We start from the raw sequence: 16,109 nt of genomic DNA, 5'->3' as shown, positions 1-16,109 counted from the left end.
AAGATTAGTGAATGGAACAAGAGGTTGCACTTACAAAGAAAGGCTTAAATTTTGCAAATTACAATGTCTGGAGACTAGGCACCTGTGAAGTGATCTGATTGAGGTGTATAAAGCGTTGAATGGTTTGAGCATGCTCAGTGCTGATGGGATTCTTCCTCTTGCTCAGAATAATCACCTGAGAGGGCATAAATTCAAATTGAGGAAAGACAGAAGTAGGATAGATGTGCGGAAGTTTGCCTTTAACACCGGCCTCTGTAGCCGGGTGGACAGGAGCGGGAGTGCAGTAGCACATGCTCTTTGAGTAGACCGGGGTTCAAGCCCCTGACTGTTGAATACAGTCGATCTGCCAATCCACACTGGACCAGCGTGGCAGATTATGGTCCATTTCCCTCAGCATGAATTGTTGCGGAGGCTTCCATCCTGCAGTGGGTTGATAATGGCTGCACCTTTTTTTTTTGCCTTTAGCCAGCGGATATTTGGTTGGTGGAACAGACCTCCATCCTTTGTTGTGGAAGTTGATAGCCTAAATAAATTTAAGGCTGAGCTGGACTGGTATTTGGAATGAACGGAGGGGTGAAATGGGAGTGGTTTTTTTTTGTTTTTTTTTTTTTTTTTGGCTGATGCTGCATAAGCTTGCTTTCTTGCATCATATGCCTCTACTAATGCTAATATGTTTTGGTAGTAATTCTCTAACACTGGTTTATGTACCACTGGAGATATTGAGGTAGAAGGCATGGAGTACTTAAGTATATGTTAGAAGAAATGTGACACCACAATTCAAAATTTTTGAAAGTTGGTGAAATGTGGCTTAAAAAGTTTAAGAAATATTTATGTGTACCAATAAGCATTTCTTAAGTGGTAGGATTGGTACATATACAAACATTTCTTAAACTTATATGTAAAAAGTTTGTAAGAAATGCTTATATATATATATGTACCAATGCTACAGGACTGCTGTAGATTGCGGTACCAATGCTGCCTGGGTTAAAATAAACTAATTATTAAAGAGACCTTTCTTGGAAGGAAAATCATGATTGCTTTATATTAAAAAGGTTTTTCTATAATTTGACAGTATGTAGGCTTTAAAAACAGAGATTACTAGACCACAACAAGGTACAGGAGGAGTAGAATAACTCATTCTATATAGGTGGCAGGATTTGTTATTAAAGTTAATAAAAATAATAATAATAAAAGAAATGACATATTCACTGCTCAATTACACCAGTCAATACACCAGTTTTCTGAATTATTCTCATTTATCTCACTATAATTTATTTTCTACACAATATCTCACTTAAAATTTAACTCAGAGAAGCAAAACAGTTTATAAGCAATTGAATACTTTGTAAAATTTACTATTTCATTGTTTAAAATTTTTTGTTTTCACACTTAAAAACCATAACGGAGAAAATAAATTTTAAACACAAAGTTTTAACGTTCAGTCACAAATTTAGCTTTAATTCCGGCAGCAACTCAGACACATTTGTTTTATAAAACACTGAAATTTTAAGATGATGACAACATACAAGTCAAACACAATTTCTGTACAAGTTCCAAATTTATGTGCATCTATTTTTGACTTTCATGATAACGGCAGAAGTCTCCTCCAGATAAACATACTTGCCTACATTTCAATCCATCCTTTCTCTTTCCAGTACACAAACGTTTTGATGGGGTAGAACTTCTACTTGTGCTACAAAATTAATAAATTAAAATGACCAAAAATTCTGAAATTATAAGACAGTTGATGCCAGTTTTTGCAAATATTGATTAATGTTATCAGCTGCATAATGTGATTAAATTTCAAAATTTCCAATCGAATCCTACACTATATTTTATTTATTTATTATTTTGCTATTTTCTGGGTTTCACTATTAATTGTGGTATAGGGGTTTAATGCAAGCCATTCCCATCACCTGCACTTAATTTCTATGACTTAGGAGGGTGCACCAGTGCATATTACTGTAGTATATATGCAACCAGAGTATGAATGCTGCCTCTATTTTTCCACACAAACAGAAAGTGTAATCTGAGAATAGTGACTAATTTAGATAACTCAATTTTACATATTAAAAACTGAAAGAATTCAGCATAATTAATTTAAGCAAATAACAAGTGATATACACAGCAAGCAATGAACTGTTTTCATACAAAGACTATAAAGAATGATCTTTTTTTTTCTTTTTTTTTTTTTTTTTTCACAACACATTTTTATTAACCATCCATATTTTGATGGTACTTTTCAAAGTAGTCCACCAATTGATAAAATGCACTTACTCCAATGGTGGAAGCCATTTTTTGACATACATTTGAGAATTGCCTCCAGTGTCTTTACAAATTCTTCTAATGACTGGAAATATTCCTAATTCCTCACTTTTCCTCACAGCTCCTTTAACTTCGGAAATAAAAAAAATAAAAAATCGCAGGATGCAAGGTCAGGATTGTAGGGCAGGTAAGGAACATATCTGACATTAATGCTGGTGAAGCACTTGATGACAATATGAAGTCCTGCATTGTTGTGATGCAGCATCCATCCATTTGCATGCGGTTGTGGTTGTTTGCAATGAATGTGATCCTGCAAAGTGTATGTATTGTACAGTTTTGTAGTAAGGTCCTGTGACAGTCATATGGCACGGCACAACATGCTGGTAAACCATTCCTCGAATGTCAAAAAAAAGTAACCATGGAAATATCATGGAGAATACTGCGAGTGCTTCCTACTGATATTCTTGACATCTCTGCCAGATGCCTTACCGTTATACTACAATTTTCTCTCATGATTACAGAAGCAGTGTTTATGCTTTTTGTGGTGACAGCAGGGGTTGGAGCTCCAGGACCACCAATTTTTGTGATTGAATTATTTCCATCTTCAAACATTCTAAAACAACTGTGAGCTGTGCTATATGGATGTATAGATTCACTATAAGCCTCTTTTAACATTTCATATGCTGCACCTGATGTTTTCTTGAGACAGAAAAAAAATCTGGGAGCAGTCTACTGTTCTTTGCATGCCAAGTCCATTATTACATAGGCAAAACTGAGCAGGCATAAACTTGACCAACTGCCAAGGTCACACCATGAACACAGGTCAACCACACTGTTTCTGTGTGATGCAGCTTGGTTTGGTCTCAAATTCTGCAGCTCAGCTAGAAATAACAAGCAGTATGGTTGTTCATGAAAAATTATGATCATCCTGTATTGAACAGCCTTCATACTTAGTTCATGTAGTGTTTCCTCAGCAACTGAGGCTGTGTGCATTCTTGAACTGTTGTGATGCAGTAGCCATCTAGACATTTTCAAATCAGATCTTTTTCTGGCTCACTTCTTGATTCCATTTCTATACAACTGAACTAAAATATTATCCAAACACAATATATTTTTCCCAGCTTTTCCATTATTTATGGAAAAAAAAAAAAAAAAAACTGGGATCACTTTATCTGATTTCCTTTCAAATCAGATAAAGTGATCATCCTACACTTTCTAGCAAAATTCACGGACTATACCTTCTCCAGAGGTGTATATGGGCTACACTTCCACTGCTTTGATTCGGGTCAAACTGGTGGTTCCAAGAATCATCTGCAGTGAGTAATCTGCTTAAAATTTTTTTTTTCTGACATTCGTGTTTTGAGACAAACACAGACATCAACTCTACCTACCTTTAAGAGTTTGCAGAAATTCAAATTTATGCATGTGTACATATTTCTGCCTTTTAATTATGCCTGCAGCCTTTTTTCCCACTTAGTGTTTCGTCTGGCAGATATTATTCATAATGTATATTTTGTGAACTAAATAAATAAATGCTTTATTAAGAGGTTCAGAAAAATTAGCATAAAGTGTAACTGGTACATTTCCTTGAACTAGAACATCATGTGCATTATTATTCCCCCCCCCTCAATTCATTAGGTGTCATTTGTTGCTAATTGAAGAAAACTGATTAAATTAATATAACTGCTTTCTTCTAAGAAACAGATGAACTAGAATGGCAAATATTTGTATCAAGCTAAAAATGGAAAGGTCAGGTCTTTTTCTTTTTCTGTCTGGTTCTTTCATGAAATTACTCTATGAAACTCAAAATATCACTTCAAAACAACCAGAGTAAAACTTTTCTTGCAAGTTGCCGGACAGGTCAAGCACAACCACTCTCAGGTTAAAGTAAAATAAATAATTTTACTTACTGTTTTTAACATTCCTCCTAATAATTTTTCCTTCTGAAAAATAATCCTTGGGATCTTGTAGACTGCATGCCTCTTACAGGGTTAAGAATTCGACCAATCTCTTATGGGATTTGAACTAGGATCTTTCCAGAAGACCAAGAATCGCTCAAATCTGTGATAGAGAGTGAACTATGATTTCTCACCCCACCCTGAAATGGGTGGTGGGGCAGCATATCACAGAGACAATATGTGGAAGGCAAAGCCTGCTTCAATGGTTTTAAAACAACACAACAAATGATTACAACAGAAACATTAAAATTTTAACCAGTGGATGGGGATGAGGGATACAGATATCTAATGACAGCTACATAGTAAAAGCAATAAAGGTGCATATTTAGTGTGCAGCTAACTGTTAAGTAAGCAGGTGCCAAAACAAGCAAACAAATATAAAAATCCATTTATCTTAAGGAAATAAAGAAATTTTTCTTAAATGCAGTAAGCCAATAATTCCATCTTTGGCTCCAACTGTAAAGAATTTAGAAGGCTTATGTGGCTTCACATATCCTAATAATGAAAGTCTCCTCACTGTGACATAATTACAGGCACTTTAAAAATGGAAAAACTTTAACAACAAAAGTAACAATATGCTATCTTTGATTACTGCCTCCATAGCTGAGTGGTCATGAGAAGAGTGCAGTAGTACATGCTCTTGGAGTAGACTGGGTTCAATCCCTTGACTGCTAAATACAGTCAATCTGCCAACCTGCACTGGACCAGCATGGTAGATTATGGTCCATTTCCCTCAACATGAATTGTCGAGAAGGCTTCCATCCTGCAATGGGTTGATAATGGCTGCAGTTTACCTTTTTTTTTTTTTTTTATCTTTGATTACTAGGCTCAGATTTGAGGATTTATTAAACACTTGTCTAATTTTAATTTTAAGAAGCCCATCCAGACTCTCAAATGTAATTTATAATTAATATTACACAAAGCTACTGAACAAAAAGAAAAAAAAAGTGGGAAGAGGTGGGTACACCTATTCCTTTTTCATTTACCTTCTTGCAGGAGAAAAATCTGGACTTGAAATCCTAGGCATTAAAAAATCTTCACTAAACATTAGGCTCCGACAAACGCCATCTACTTCATCCTGGAAACATGGTTCAAGAGTGTATATAATAAAGATGAGAAACTAATAAATATCATCATGTTAATAAATTTGTGATATAAAATATGCCAAGTATTTCAAACTATAGCAATAACCAGACTCAATCTCAAGAGAAATATATTCTTACTGATAAGAGAGACAAGCAGCAAAAGGGCAATTACAAAATATTAGAATTTAACGGAATGCTGAATCTCATGAAGTTTATCTTTGCACGATATTGTTATTGTTATCTATAAAGTGTATCATATCTGTATGTTTTTTTGTAGTCTGCCAAGTGCAAAAGTTGATTAAGTTGTAGAGAAATTATCTTTTAAGGGCACAAAAGGTGATAATGTGCATATTGGTACTAATGATATTAAAAATAGAGTTACAGATTTTGAGAAAAGCTCACAAGTTATGATTAAATCTGAAAGTGTCTGCAATTCTGCCCAGACACGATAGGAGGGTCTACATGATGAGAGCCTTATCAATCAATTCAGCCCAGGAGAGAATATACAAGGCTCATGGGTAGAATTTTTCCCAGCATGGTCTGTGTTTGAGGAGAGACTGATTTTACAGGGATGGGGGGTACACTTATAAAGAAGGGGTGGAAGAATATTTGCTGATGCTATTATGACAGTGTTGGATGGGTCAAAATGGCTAGCTTGGGGTAAGTATACAGACTAATAGACTGACAGCAGCCATGGGCAGACATGAAGGTGAGTCTTGTACTGCTTCTATTGGAGATCTGTTGCAGCTTGGAAAGCAAGGTGTTGGGCATTATAAGGTCTGCCAGGGAGTCCTCGTGGGACAAGCATATACACAGGATTTTGGAATAAAAACAGGTGCATGTATACTAATGCTAGGAGTATAGTAAACAAATTTGGTGAATTTGAAGTACTAGTTAAGTCATCAGATGTGGATATTGGACATGCAGTGCCCCTTATGCCCCTCAGACATAAGGGCTATAGAATTTGAATACGACAAGTACAATGTGTAAAAAAAGGATAGTATACTATTGACAATCAAGCAGCTATTGACAATTAAGAAGAATCATATAAAATCTAAGTAAATTGATCCAGTTGATATGGGTGGCCAGTACAATGAGTCAGTTGGGTGTCATAAAATCACTGGGAAAACAAAAATGAGAGTAGGAGTGTGTTATAGACAATAGCTCTGATGAGTACAGCAAACAGCTATACAGACAGTTCTCGCTTTATCAGTTCCCAGGTTTACGAGTTTTTTTTCTTTCAAAGTATCAAGTATCAACAAAATCGAAAATATAAGCATTAATTGCAAAAAATTAATGTTAAACATTCATAAATACCACATTTCAAATCACATGCGTAGCTATACAATACAGTGTATCCAGTTTTAAGATATTAATCTGTTCCAGAGACACCAATCGTATTGTGAAAATATTGCAATGTGAACCCAATAACTATTGTTTTTTGGTAATTTGTTCCACGACCTCGGAAGTTGAAATTTTCGCTATATAACTCTCTAAAAGGTCGTTTTTATAGTGCAAATCGTATTAGTTACCAATTCAAATCAATAAAACGTACTACGCTTTCATCATCATATTCGTGATATCGTTATCAATGTCACGCCTTTGTAACATTTTTCTAAAGCACATTTCTGGAGGTCACGACCATAAAACAAAAACAATTTGCTTTCTGGTTTATTGGGCTTTTCTGTTACTGCAAGCAATTATAAACAGGTAAACTGACACAATATAATAGAATAGCTTAATTTAATTTATTATGATACTCACCTTTTTATAATCTGCACTGATGTTGGAATAAATCGGATGAAAATTTTAAATTTAAGTTAGATGAATAAGTTAGGATTTAAAAACAGAATTAAAATGTGTGCAAGGAAGTAGAAGTGCACGTCTTCGTCCTTGGTTGTCAATGTTGAAATTTGAAACGATTTTAGTTATACATTTGGAAACAGAAGGCCAATAGCCATAACAAGTGGCTTTCGTTTTACACGTCTTCAGTTGGCAATGGTAGAATGAGAGTAAACGCGTGTATTTAAGAAGACTAGGTTCCCGTGATGCTCCTGGATACACGTGGGAATCTCAGGTGCACGAGATTCCAGACCGGTGCTATGTTATAGGGTAGTTTGGAATTTAATACTTGAAGAGTAGAATGCCGGCAAAACCATTCTATAACTAGGGCTTCATATTGGAAAATTTTAAAACTGGATTTTAATTTGATAATAGGAATGGCTGAATCTACTAAGGGGGTGTGGTTGTGGGATTGAACATGTGTTGCTAATTCGGTATTGGACTGTCCCGTCCTAAAGCTATTGTAGTGGTAGTACTCATGTGTGTTTGATGTTTTGGTAGAACCGTATTTTGTGGTGGTGCTACCAATGTAGCAAGCGTTACAGTTATCTTGACATTTTATTAAGTAGATGATATTATTCATGTCACTAATGTGGTAATTTTGTGTATCTTTATATGAGTTGAATAATGAACCTAGTTTATTGTAAGATGAGAATGTAAGGGTGATATCAGTATTTTTGAATATGAAGCCCTAGTTATAGAATGGTTTCGTCGCCATTCCACTCTTCAAGTATTAAATTCCAAACTACCCTATAACATAGCACCGGTCTGGAATCTCATGCACCTGAGATTCCCACGTGTATCCAGAAGCATCACGGGAACCTAGCCTTCTTAAATACACGCGTTTACTCTCATTCTACCATTGCCAACTGAAGACGTGTAAAACGAAAGCCACTTGTTATGGCTATTGGCCTTCTGTTTCCAACCGTATAACTAAAATTGTTTCAAATTTCAACATTGACAACCAAGGACGAAGACATGCACTTCTACTTCCTTGCGCACATTTTAATTCTGTTTTTAAATCCTAACTTATTCATGCTAACTTAAATTTAAAATTTTCATCCAATTTATTCCAACATCAATGCAGATTATAAAAAGGTGAGTATCATAATAAATTAAATTAAGTTACGCTATTATATTGTGTCAGTTATAAATGGTACTTTAAGAGATCTACAATTTTCGAATTAAACAGGTAAACTCAATGTTATTGCATTTGCGAAAATACTGATATCTGGAATTGTGTGGTTTTTTGCACTATTATGGTGAAATGTGTTTCCTCTTTACTGAAATCTTCAATCGTATAAAAAACAGAAATAAATTTTCAGAATCTTCTCTTCATTCCCTTTTTTTTTAAAGCTTCGTAAACTTGTTACTCTGCGCAAATCATGTTAGCTGCAAGTTGTGCGTTCCGTTAAAAAAATGCTTATGCATCTATTGAAATTTATAAAGAAAATAGAAGATTATCTTGGAAACAAATGCCTCTTGAAGCATTTCTGAAGAAGATTACTCCTTGTGCAACAAACCAACAAGTGCCGAGCCAATAATGAGTGATCAACGAGCGTGCATTTAGTCAATGATGAAGAATAAACATTCTTTTAAAATTTGTAAGTCATAAATAATTTCTTTATTATTATAATTTGCTTGATTTTACAGGCTACGTTTTAATTTCTTTGGATAAATCAATCATTGTTTAAACAAAGTAATTTCATTGTTGAGACCGTAATCCCTATTTTTAACATTATGTCTATGAGATTTAATTCCCGCTTTACAAGCGCGCACTAGGAACGGATTAACTCATAAAGTCAAGAACTACCTGTACATAAAACCATAGTAGGCTGGTAGTAAATCAGAATGTCTCATAATGGAGAATTTTAACTTTCCACATATTGACTGGAACTTGTGGTTAGGTCACTCACACAGTAGCAGGAATTTTGGAGATTTATTGGGTGGCTGTTCCTACATCAGCATGTTAGACGCTTGCTGTGAGTGATGATAGACAGATTCTCTGTCTTCTGACTTCTCCTTTAATGCTGGTTTTCCCCAAAGTTCAGTTCCTTTTTTTCCCACTCTCCCCCATAAGTAGGCTGGTAGTAAATCAGAATGTCTCATAATGGAGAATTTTAACTTTCCACATATTGACTGGAACTTGTGGTTAGGTCACTCACACAGTAGCAGGAATTTTGGAGATTTATTGGGTGGCTGTTCCTACATCAGCATGTTAGACGCTTGCTGTGAGTGATGATAGACAGATTCTCTGTCTTCTGACTTCTCCTTTAATGCTGGTTTTCCCCAAAGTTCAGTTCCTTTTTTTCCCACTCCCCCCCCCCCCAGAATAATAATGACCTTGTTCTACAGATCGGAAATACCATCCATAGTTTTGCTTTTGATAGCACATTTCATTCACCTCCCAGTTTGAGAGAGCTGGTCCTGAACAAAATTTCAACCTTTTGAATTTGAAGCTGATGTCCAGCAGCTTTACATCCTAAAATTAGGCCTCCAGACCTGTATGCAGAACTTAAGATGTAACCTTACACAATGGAATAATCACTTCCATATCCCTGCTAACAAAATTCCTGTATATCATTGACAAAACTCCATGTACTGTCATGGCAGCAGTCTGCACTGCTCAGAGAACTTCATATCTAACTGCACACTTACCCCAGTGTTTTTTTTTTTTTCCCTTGCAACCCTAAGTGTAGTACCACACAGTTGGTACATTACTGTGGGGTTACTGATACGCAGTACTTTGCATTTGTCAAGGCTAAACTTCAATTGCTATTTCCCAGCCACCTTAAGTTTTCTAGATCGTGTTGCAGTAGCATATCATCATTACTGTAATTTCATTGACTCATTAACTACCCTACAACCTTTATATCACCTGCAAATCTGGGCATTAAGCCTGATATGTCTTCATTGATATCATTAATGAATATAGAAGACAACAATAGGCCAAGGACCAAACCCTGGGGGACTCCACTAATAACATTAGTCCATGAAGAGCAATGCCATTGTTTACCACTGTGCCTTCTCCCACTCAACCATCCCTTTATTTATAGCAGCAACTTGCCCTTAATATAAGATTGCTCCAATTTGTACAGCAATCTTTTATGTGTAACAGTATCAAAAGCTTTCCTTGAATCAAAGTACAGTCAGTCCTCATATAATGCAATAGTTGTGTTCCTAGAAACTCTCATGCAATGCAAAATCATACAATATAAATAACAGGCCTTATGGGAAAATTAGGGTTAAATGCCAACCACCCAAGATTGAACACATATTTGTAACCAAACATTACCAAACAATAAATAATCATAATAAAATACATAATTATTTTATTATGATTATTACATAATAAAATATTGCTAATGCTTCTGCTTCTATCATAGGAAACTTCTTTGTTTGATCTTCTATCCAAACAAATGACAGACATGTCTTGATCTAATGGATTTTGTTACACTTTGAGTTGTACCTGCTATGAAAGTTGCTTTTATTTTCTCTGCATTCTTTCTAATTGTTCTCAGCATTGCCTCATTTAGGCCTGTAGTATGCACAATATCACATGTTCTTTCATTTCGCTCAGAATGTTTCACAATTTCATATTTTTCCCTCTATCGATATTTCTTTTCTTTTTCGCTCTGAATCTGTAGTATCTTCACCAGGACACTACCTTTTCATGCGTTTTTCAAGTATTTTACTCATTCTAAGGGAATAAAGCACAATTACAGCATAAAAAAGACAGGAATGAGGAGGCACATTTGATACACATAAACAGAGCAGCACACATGTAATAATTGAATAAACAACAGAGTAAAGGCAGAAACACTATTATCACCTTACACTAAAGAACATTTCCGGAGGTCACTACCATAAAACAATAAAAATAATTTCCAGTTGCATTCCTGTTAGTGAAATCTGTTATAAATGGGTAGTAAACTCGATCTAATTGCATTTGCGATAATACCGATAGCTGGAATTCTGTGGGTTTTTACATTATTATGGTGAAATGTGTTTTCCCTTCACTGAAATCTACAATCATATAAAAAAATATAAATACATTTTCAGAATCTTCTCTTCATTCCTATTGTGTTGCATTCAGTTGGGGTGATTCCAGCATTCAACTGCCATTTCTTGTAAACACAAAGGCGAATTGTGCATAAGCGAATTTGGTTTGTGTTATATAAGACATCGTTCCCCTATTTATAAATCATGCATCATCAAAGTTGTGTAGTGTAAACACATGTTATATGAGGACTGACTGTATATGATATCAAAATAATTTTTTGCAACCAGTTCCTTTTTGACCACATTGTACTATCCAATCAAAATGATCAGACAAGAAATCCCCTTAAGACATCCATGTTGTGTCTGTAGTATAAATGCAGTCTTGTCTAGATAATCCTGCATTACTTCTTTTACCAGTGACTCCATTATTTTCCCTGGAACAGAAGTTAAACTAACAGGTCTATTTACTCCTGTTGCCCTTTGATTCCTCTCTTTACACATCTCCAGTCCACGGGGACTTCCCTGAATCCAAAGTTGCTCTCATAATTAAGGATAAAGGTTTGCTCACCTCCTTTGCTGCCACCCTTAACATAATTAGATAGATCCCATCCACCCCAGGTCCAGGTCCAGGTGTCTCTCTTATGTTTAACTTCCACAATTTCTCTTACACTTTTCTCTCAGTTATTACAAAATCATTTAACTCCCTGTTAGAGTTTGATAAACTTATGGTATCCACTCTCCCAAAGAATTTCTCGTGTGAATGTGGATGCAAAACACTATAGTTCTGTCAACAACCTCAGTAGGATCATCAATATCAAGTGTACCAATGTGATTTATCCTCTTCCTTCTAGTGTTTACATAAGTCAGGAAGTCTTTGCTGATTTTCTTTGCATCCTTTGCTTAACCTTTGTGAATTCAATGCACACAATTTATATCTACCATAGGATTCTGTATTGCCTATAATTTTTATGCATCCCATGCACCCTTCTCTGCTACACATCTCATTAGTTGATTTGACATCCATTTAGGTCTGAGCCTAGTAGCTTCCAAAATTATTTTCCTGAATGCTTTCCATTTAGAATTTGTTGTTGGTAACATCATTAGTTGGCTCCACTGTGTAGATGCAGTCATCTTTTCAAAAGCAAAAGCCCTTCCATTTGCCTTTGCAGTAGTTACATCTTTAAATAAGTTCCACATTAATACACTGAGCAGTTCTTTTACCTGCAGACTTTTAATGCATGAAGAATCACTGCTGATAATCAGATCAAGAGTATTGCGCACTCTCTCTCTCTCTCTCTCTCTCTCTCACACACACACACACACACACACACACACACACACACACACACACACACACACACACACACACACACACACACACACACACACACTCTGCCTCTCTAACATGCTGCTGTAGAAAACAGTAATCCAATAAATTCATAAAAGCCATGCCAGTGTGTAGTGACCAACCTGCCAGTTGCAGTCAATATCTGGAAAGTTAAAATACCCCATTATAAGACATTCTGATTTACTGACCATATTACTGGTCATATTATTATGATCTATTTCTCTGTATAGCTGTTTGATATACTCATCAGACCTATAATACACTCCTATGCTCATTTTTGCTTTCCCAGTGGCTATGTCATACCAAATTGACTCATTATTGCACTGTATACCCATGTCAACTGGATGCACTGCCTTAGATTTTGTGTTTCTTAACTAAAAGCATAACCTCTCCTATCCTGTCTGTCACTCCTCATATTCAAATTCCACATCCCTTATATCTGAGTGGCACCACATCTCTGATCTTCCAACATCTGCATTTGGTGACTTGATCAGCACTTCTCATGAAATTTATTTACTATGCTCCTAGCATTGGTGTACATGCAAGTAAACATGCACCTAGTCTTACTCTTAGTTGCCCTAACACAGCCCATGCATGTACTTGTTCCATGATGACTAATGGCAGGCCTCGAAATCTCCAGCTCCTTGCTTCCAGGCAATTGCTCATTCCAATAGAAGCAGTACATGGTGTAATAAGTGCATTCAATCAGGTGGCAATTACTTTGAATAAAAATAATATCAAGTTTGAGCTCACCCACCGTGTTCTTTTTATTGCACCAGTCTGGGAATTTTACACTTCGTAGGTTTGGTAGACTGTGCACTAGGAGCAGAATTAATAAGACTTATCAAGCCGTCTCACTGAACAGCACAATACTTGATTTTATTCTGCATTTTTCCCTTTAAGCTGTGCATTTTAACCTCCATCTCTGCAAGGATCCTTTCCAGTATGATTCTTAATTCTAATGAGGTTTTGGCATCATCCACTAGGGTCTTCAAATGGATTATTTTTTGTTCTTGCTTACAGTCAGCTACTATATCAGCTGGATTAACTGCTTTTTCTGCATACTGTGGTTTCATTTACCTACACAGGCTTATCTCGCAGGGAGCAGAAATGTTACTGTGATTGCTATATTCACATGCCTATTGTTACTGATTTCATAACTTCATCAGCAATGTTACTACATCTTTATAGGTAATTTTCAGTAACTGTTACTTTGCTTTTCAGCACACAGCCTAAACGATGTCTTTGTTAGATACAAGACCAATTTTTTCATCTACTATAACTTAACAAATTTAAGTCAAAAATGCACAATTTTATACATCCATAGAGCACTATGGAGCCTCTAGTACAGCCTAGGGTTCATGCTTGTAATACGATACACTTTCTTTGATCAACTGGTATTTTCTCACTAGTTTCTAAATTATTATCCTGGCCACCTGGTCATGTCTATGCATATACTCTGTCTGGGTGATCACCTTACATCCTGTGGTGACGTCTTGGATCATTTCTGAGGCCAAGTGGCACTGTCTTCCTGGTGTTAATTACCTGGTCTTGGTTGGTGAGCATGAATCCTTCAGTCTCAGGGAAGAGTGTTCCGCTCGTGACGCAATTGTAGTGTCTTTTTTGCCCATCTTTCCATCTTCGTTTGTTCTGTCTGGGCAAGAGTGCTTAGGTTGAGTGGGGTATTAGTATTATTTATTTTGGCTGACACAAAAAAAGTCCTCCTTGCATCATTTAGCCTCACTAATACTAATAAACTTTTATTTTTGTGGTGCATGGAATAGTTATTCAAATTAAACTAATTAAAAATTATAATGCTAAACAAATGCTTGTGCATTTGCAGCATCTAATTACTGAAATTAGTAATTTGCTCCCATTTTTTAAATCTCGCTAATTGTACTGCTAATAATTTGCACTCTAATTCAATATATTAAAAACAATGATGAAATATGGCAGGGTGGATATACTAGAAAAATCTAACATTTGTTTGGACAGTCAAATACTCATTCTCTAAAACTATATTTTTAAAAAATTATTTCATGTTTGCTAATTATTATTAAAACATGATCGCATAACTAATTATTATCAGCAAACACCAAATGAATAACAGTATTCCTATAACTGTTAGGAATTTTTTTTAAACCTCCAAAATGCCTTTATAAGGTAAATTGAATTATGCCTGTATAATAAAATGGCAAAGAATTCTCTTTTTTTTTTTTTCCCCCCCTTTTTTTATTTAGGGAAATAAAAAAACCTCAACAGGAAGATATGGAAAGCTACTTACCATTGATGAAGTAGTATGTGTTGTTAATGGTGTCCTTGGACTTGTAGTCAAATATGGACTTTTTGAAGCATCTCTATTTCCATCTTCATCTTCCTCTGAATCATTGGAAAGGTCAGGAACAACTGGATCTGAATTGGAATAATAATAATTAAAAAAAAAAAATCTATTCCTTAATGGTTCAACATAATGAGGTTTTCAACTGATTACTAAAGAAATGCCAGATCATATTTGATAATGAAAGTGTAATTTGGTTGTAAATTTTTGTTAAGTATACAAGATGGTACACTTAAAAAGTAAACATTTTCCAAGTCTTCAGTATCAATATCCAATGCCTCCTTTCTGTGGGCAGGAGTGCTCAAATTTAGAGCTTCTGTACTGCATGAACAATAATATTCATAGTGGGGAAACAATTTAATCTGATCCTTAACTTGGGATTATTAATTAATAGAGAGATTTATAAAGGAGGGATATCAAAAAGATATCTGAAGAGGTCTGATTCATTGAAAAAAATATCAATAAGAAATAGAGTTGTTACTTTGATTGCATAACTGGAAATTTCTAGTTCCAGCCTTGATGCCACTCTTAATACATCTTGTAGATGTATTAAGAGTCAGTCATTGTGCTGATCAGCTGATCTTTATTCAATTTCTCTAGGGTGAAGGCCTGTTGACAAATCTACAGCGATGAAAACAAACTATTCATCTTTTGCATGAGGTGAAGAAGGTGCAGAAAACAACTGTTTCCCAAGCTTTTACAGAAGTCAAAAGTAGATCAGAGAATTTGTTCTTAGGTTGATGCTCACATTGCAGATCGAGAACTTACATTTTCATTTTCTGGGTGCTGTTTGCATCTGCATTTAGTGGAAAACAGAATAACCGAATTTGTTTTTGCGTTTTAGAAAAATCTCAAAACCTTGAATTCATCATAATTCCAAGAAATTTATCAAAGTTGAGGTTTATCAAGCATGAAAAGCAAGTTATGTTATCTGTTTCAGCTGTTACTCCCAAAGCAACAGTTTAATTTTGACAGCCTTCTTAACTAAATACAAGTCTGTGATCAGTAATCATGGCTTGAAACTTTCTCAAGACATTTGGATGACCTGTCACCAACTATAAATACCAAATAAAACAGCCACACATCTACCAAATCAATCAAAATGACTTCTCTTTTCTCCCAACAAAATTTTAATTTTGTTCCAAAGTTGGAAAAACCTGTGTATTGTAATGTTATAACTCAGCCAATGAATATCTGATTGGTATGGCACAGCAAGTAACTCAGCTTCACTGTCAGCCAGGAACTGTATGAATTTTTGTGCTATAGCCCTC

At 35.4% G+C, this 16,109-nt stretch overlaps 1 protein-coding gene across 1 annotated transcript in view; it reads right to left on the bottom strand.

Moving 5' to 3' along the window:
• Positions 1-1,469: 1,469 nt before the first annotated feature.
• LOC150079236 (protein brambleberry-like) overlaps positions 1,470-16,109 on the bottom strand; it is a 190,781-nt gene continuing 176,141 nt past the window's right edge. The window contains exons 10-12 of the mRNA XM_090382238.1: positions 14,785-14,912; positions 5,210-5,301; positions 1,470-1,693 (exon numbers count right to left, since the gene is read on the bottom strand). Coding sequence (XP_090238364.1) covers positions 1,570-1,693; positions 5,210-5,301; positions 14,785-14,912 — 344 coding nt within the window. The 3' untranslated portion in view covers positions 1,470-1,569. The remainder of the gene's footprint in view (positions 1,694-5,209; positions 5,302-14,784; positions 14,913-16,109) is intronic.

Source organism: Mastigoproctus giganteus, chromosome 10 (genome assembly GCF_048544385.1).
Source record: "Mastigoproctus giganteus isolate SK-2022 chromosome 10, ASM4854438v1, whole genome shotgun sequence".
NCBI lineage: Eukaryota > Metazoa > Arthropoda > Arachnida > Uropygi > Thelyphonidae > Mastigoproctus > Mastigoproctus giganteus.
This window is presented reverse-complemented; position numbering and strand designations above follow the sequence as displayed.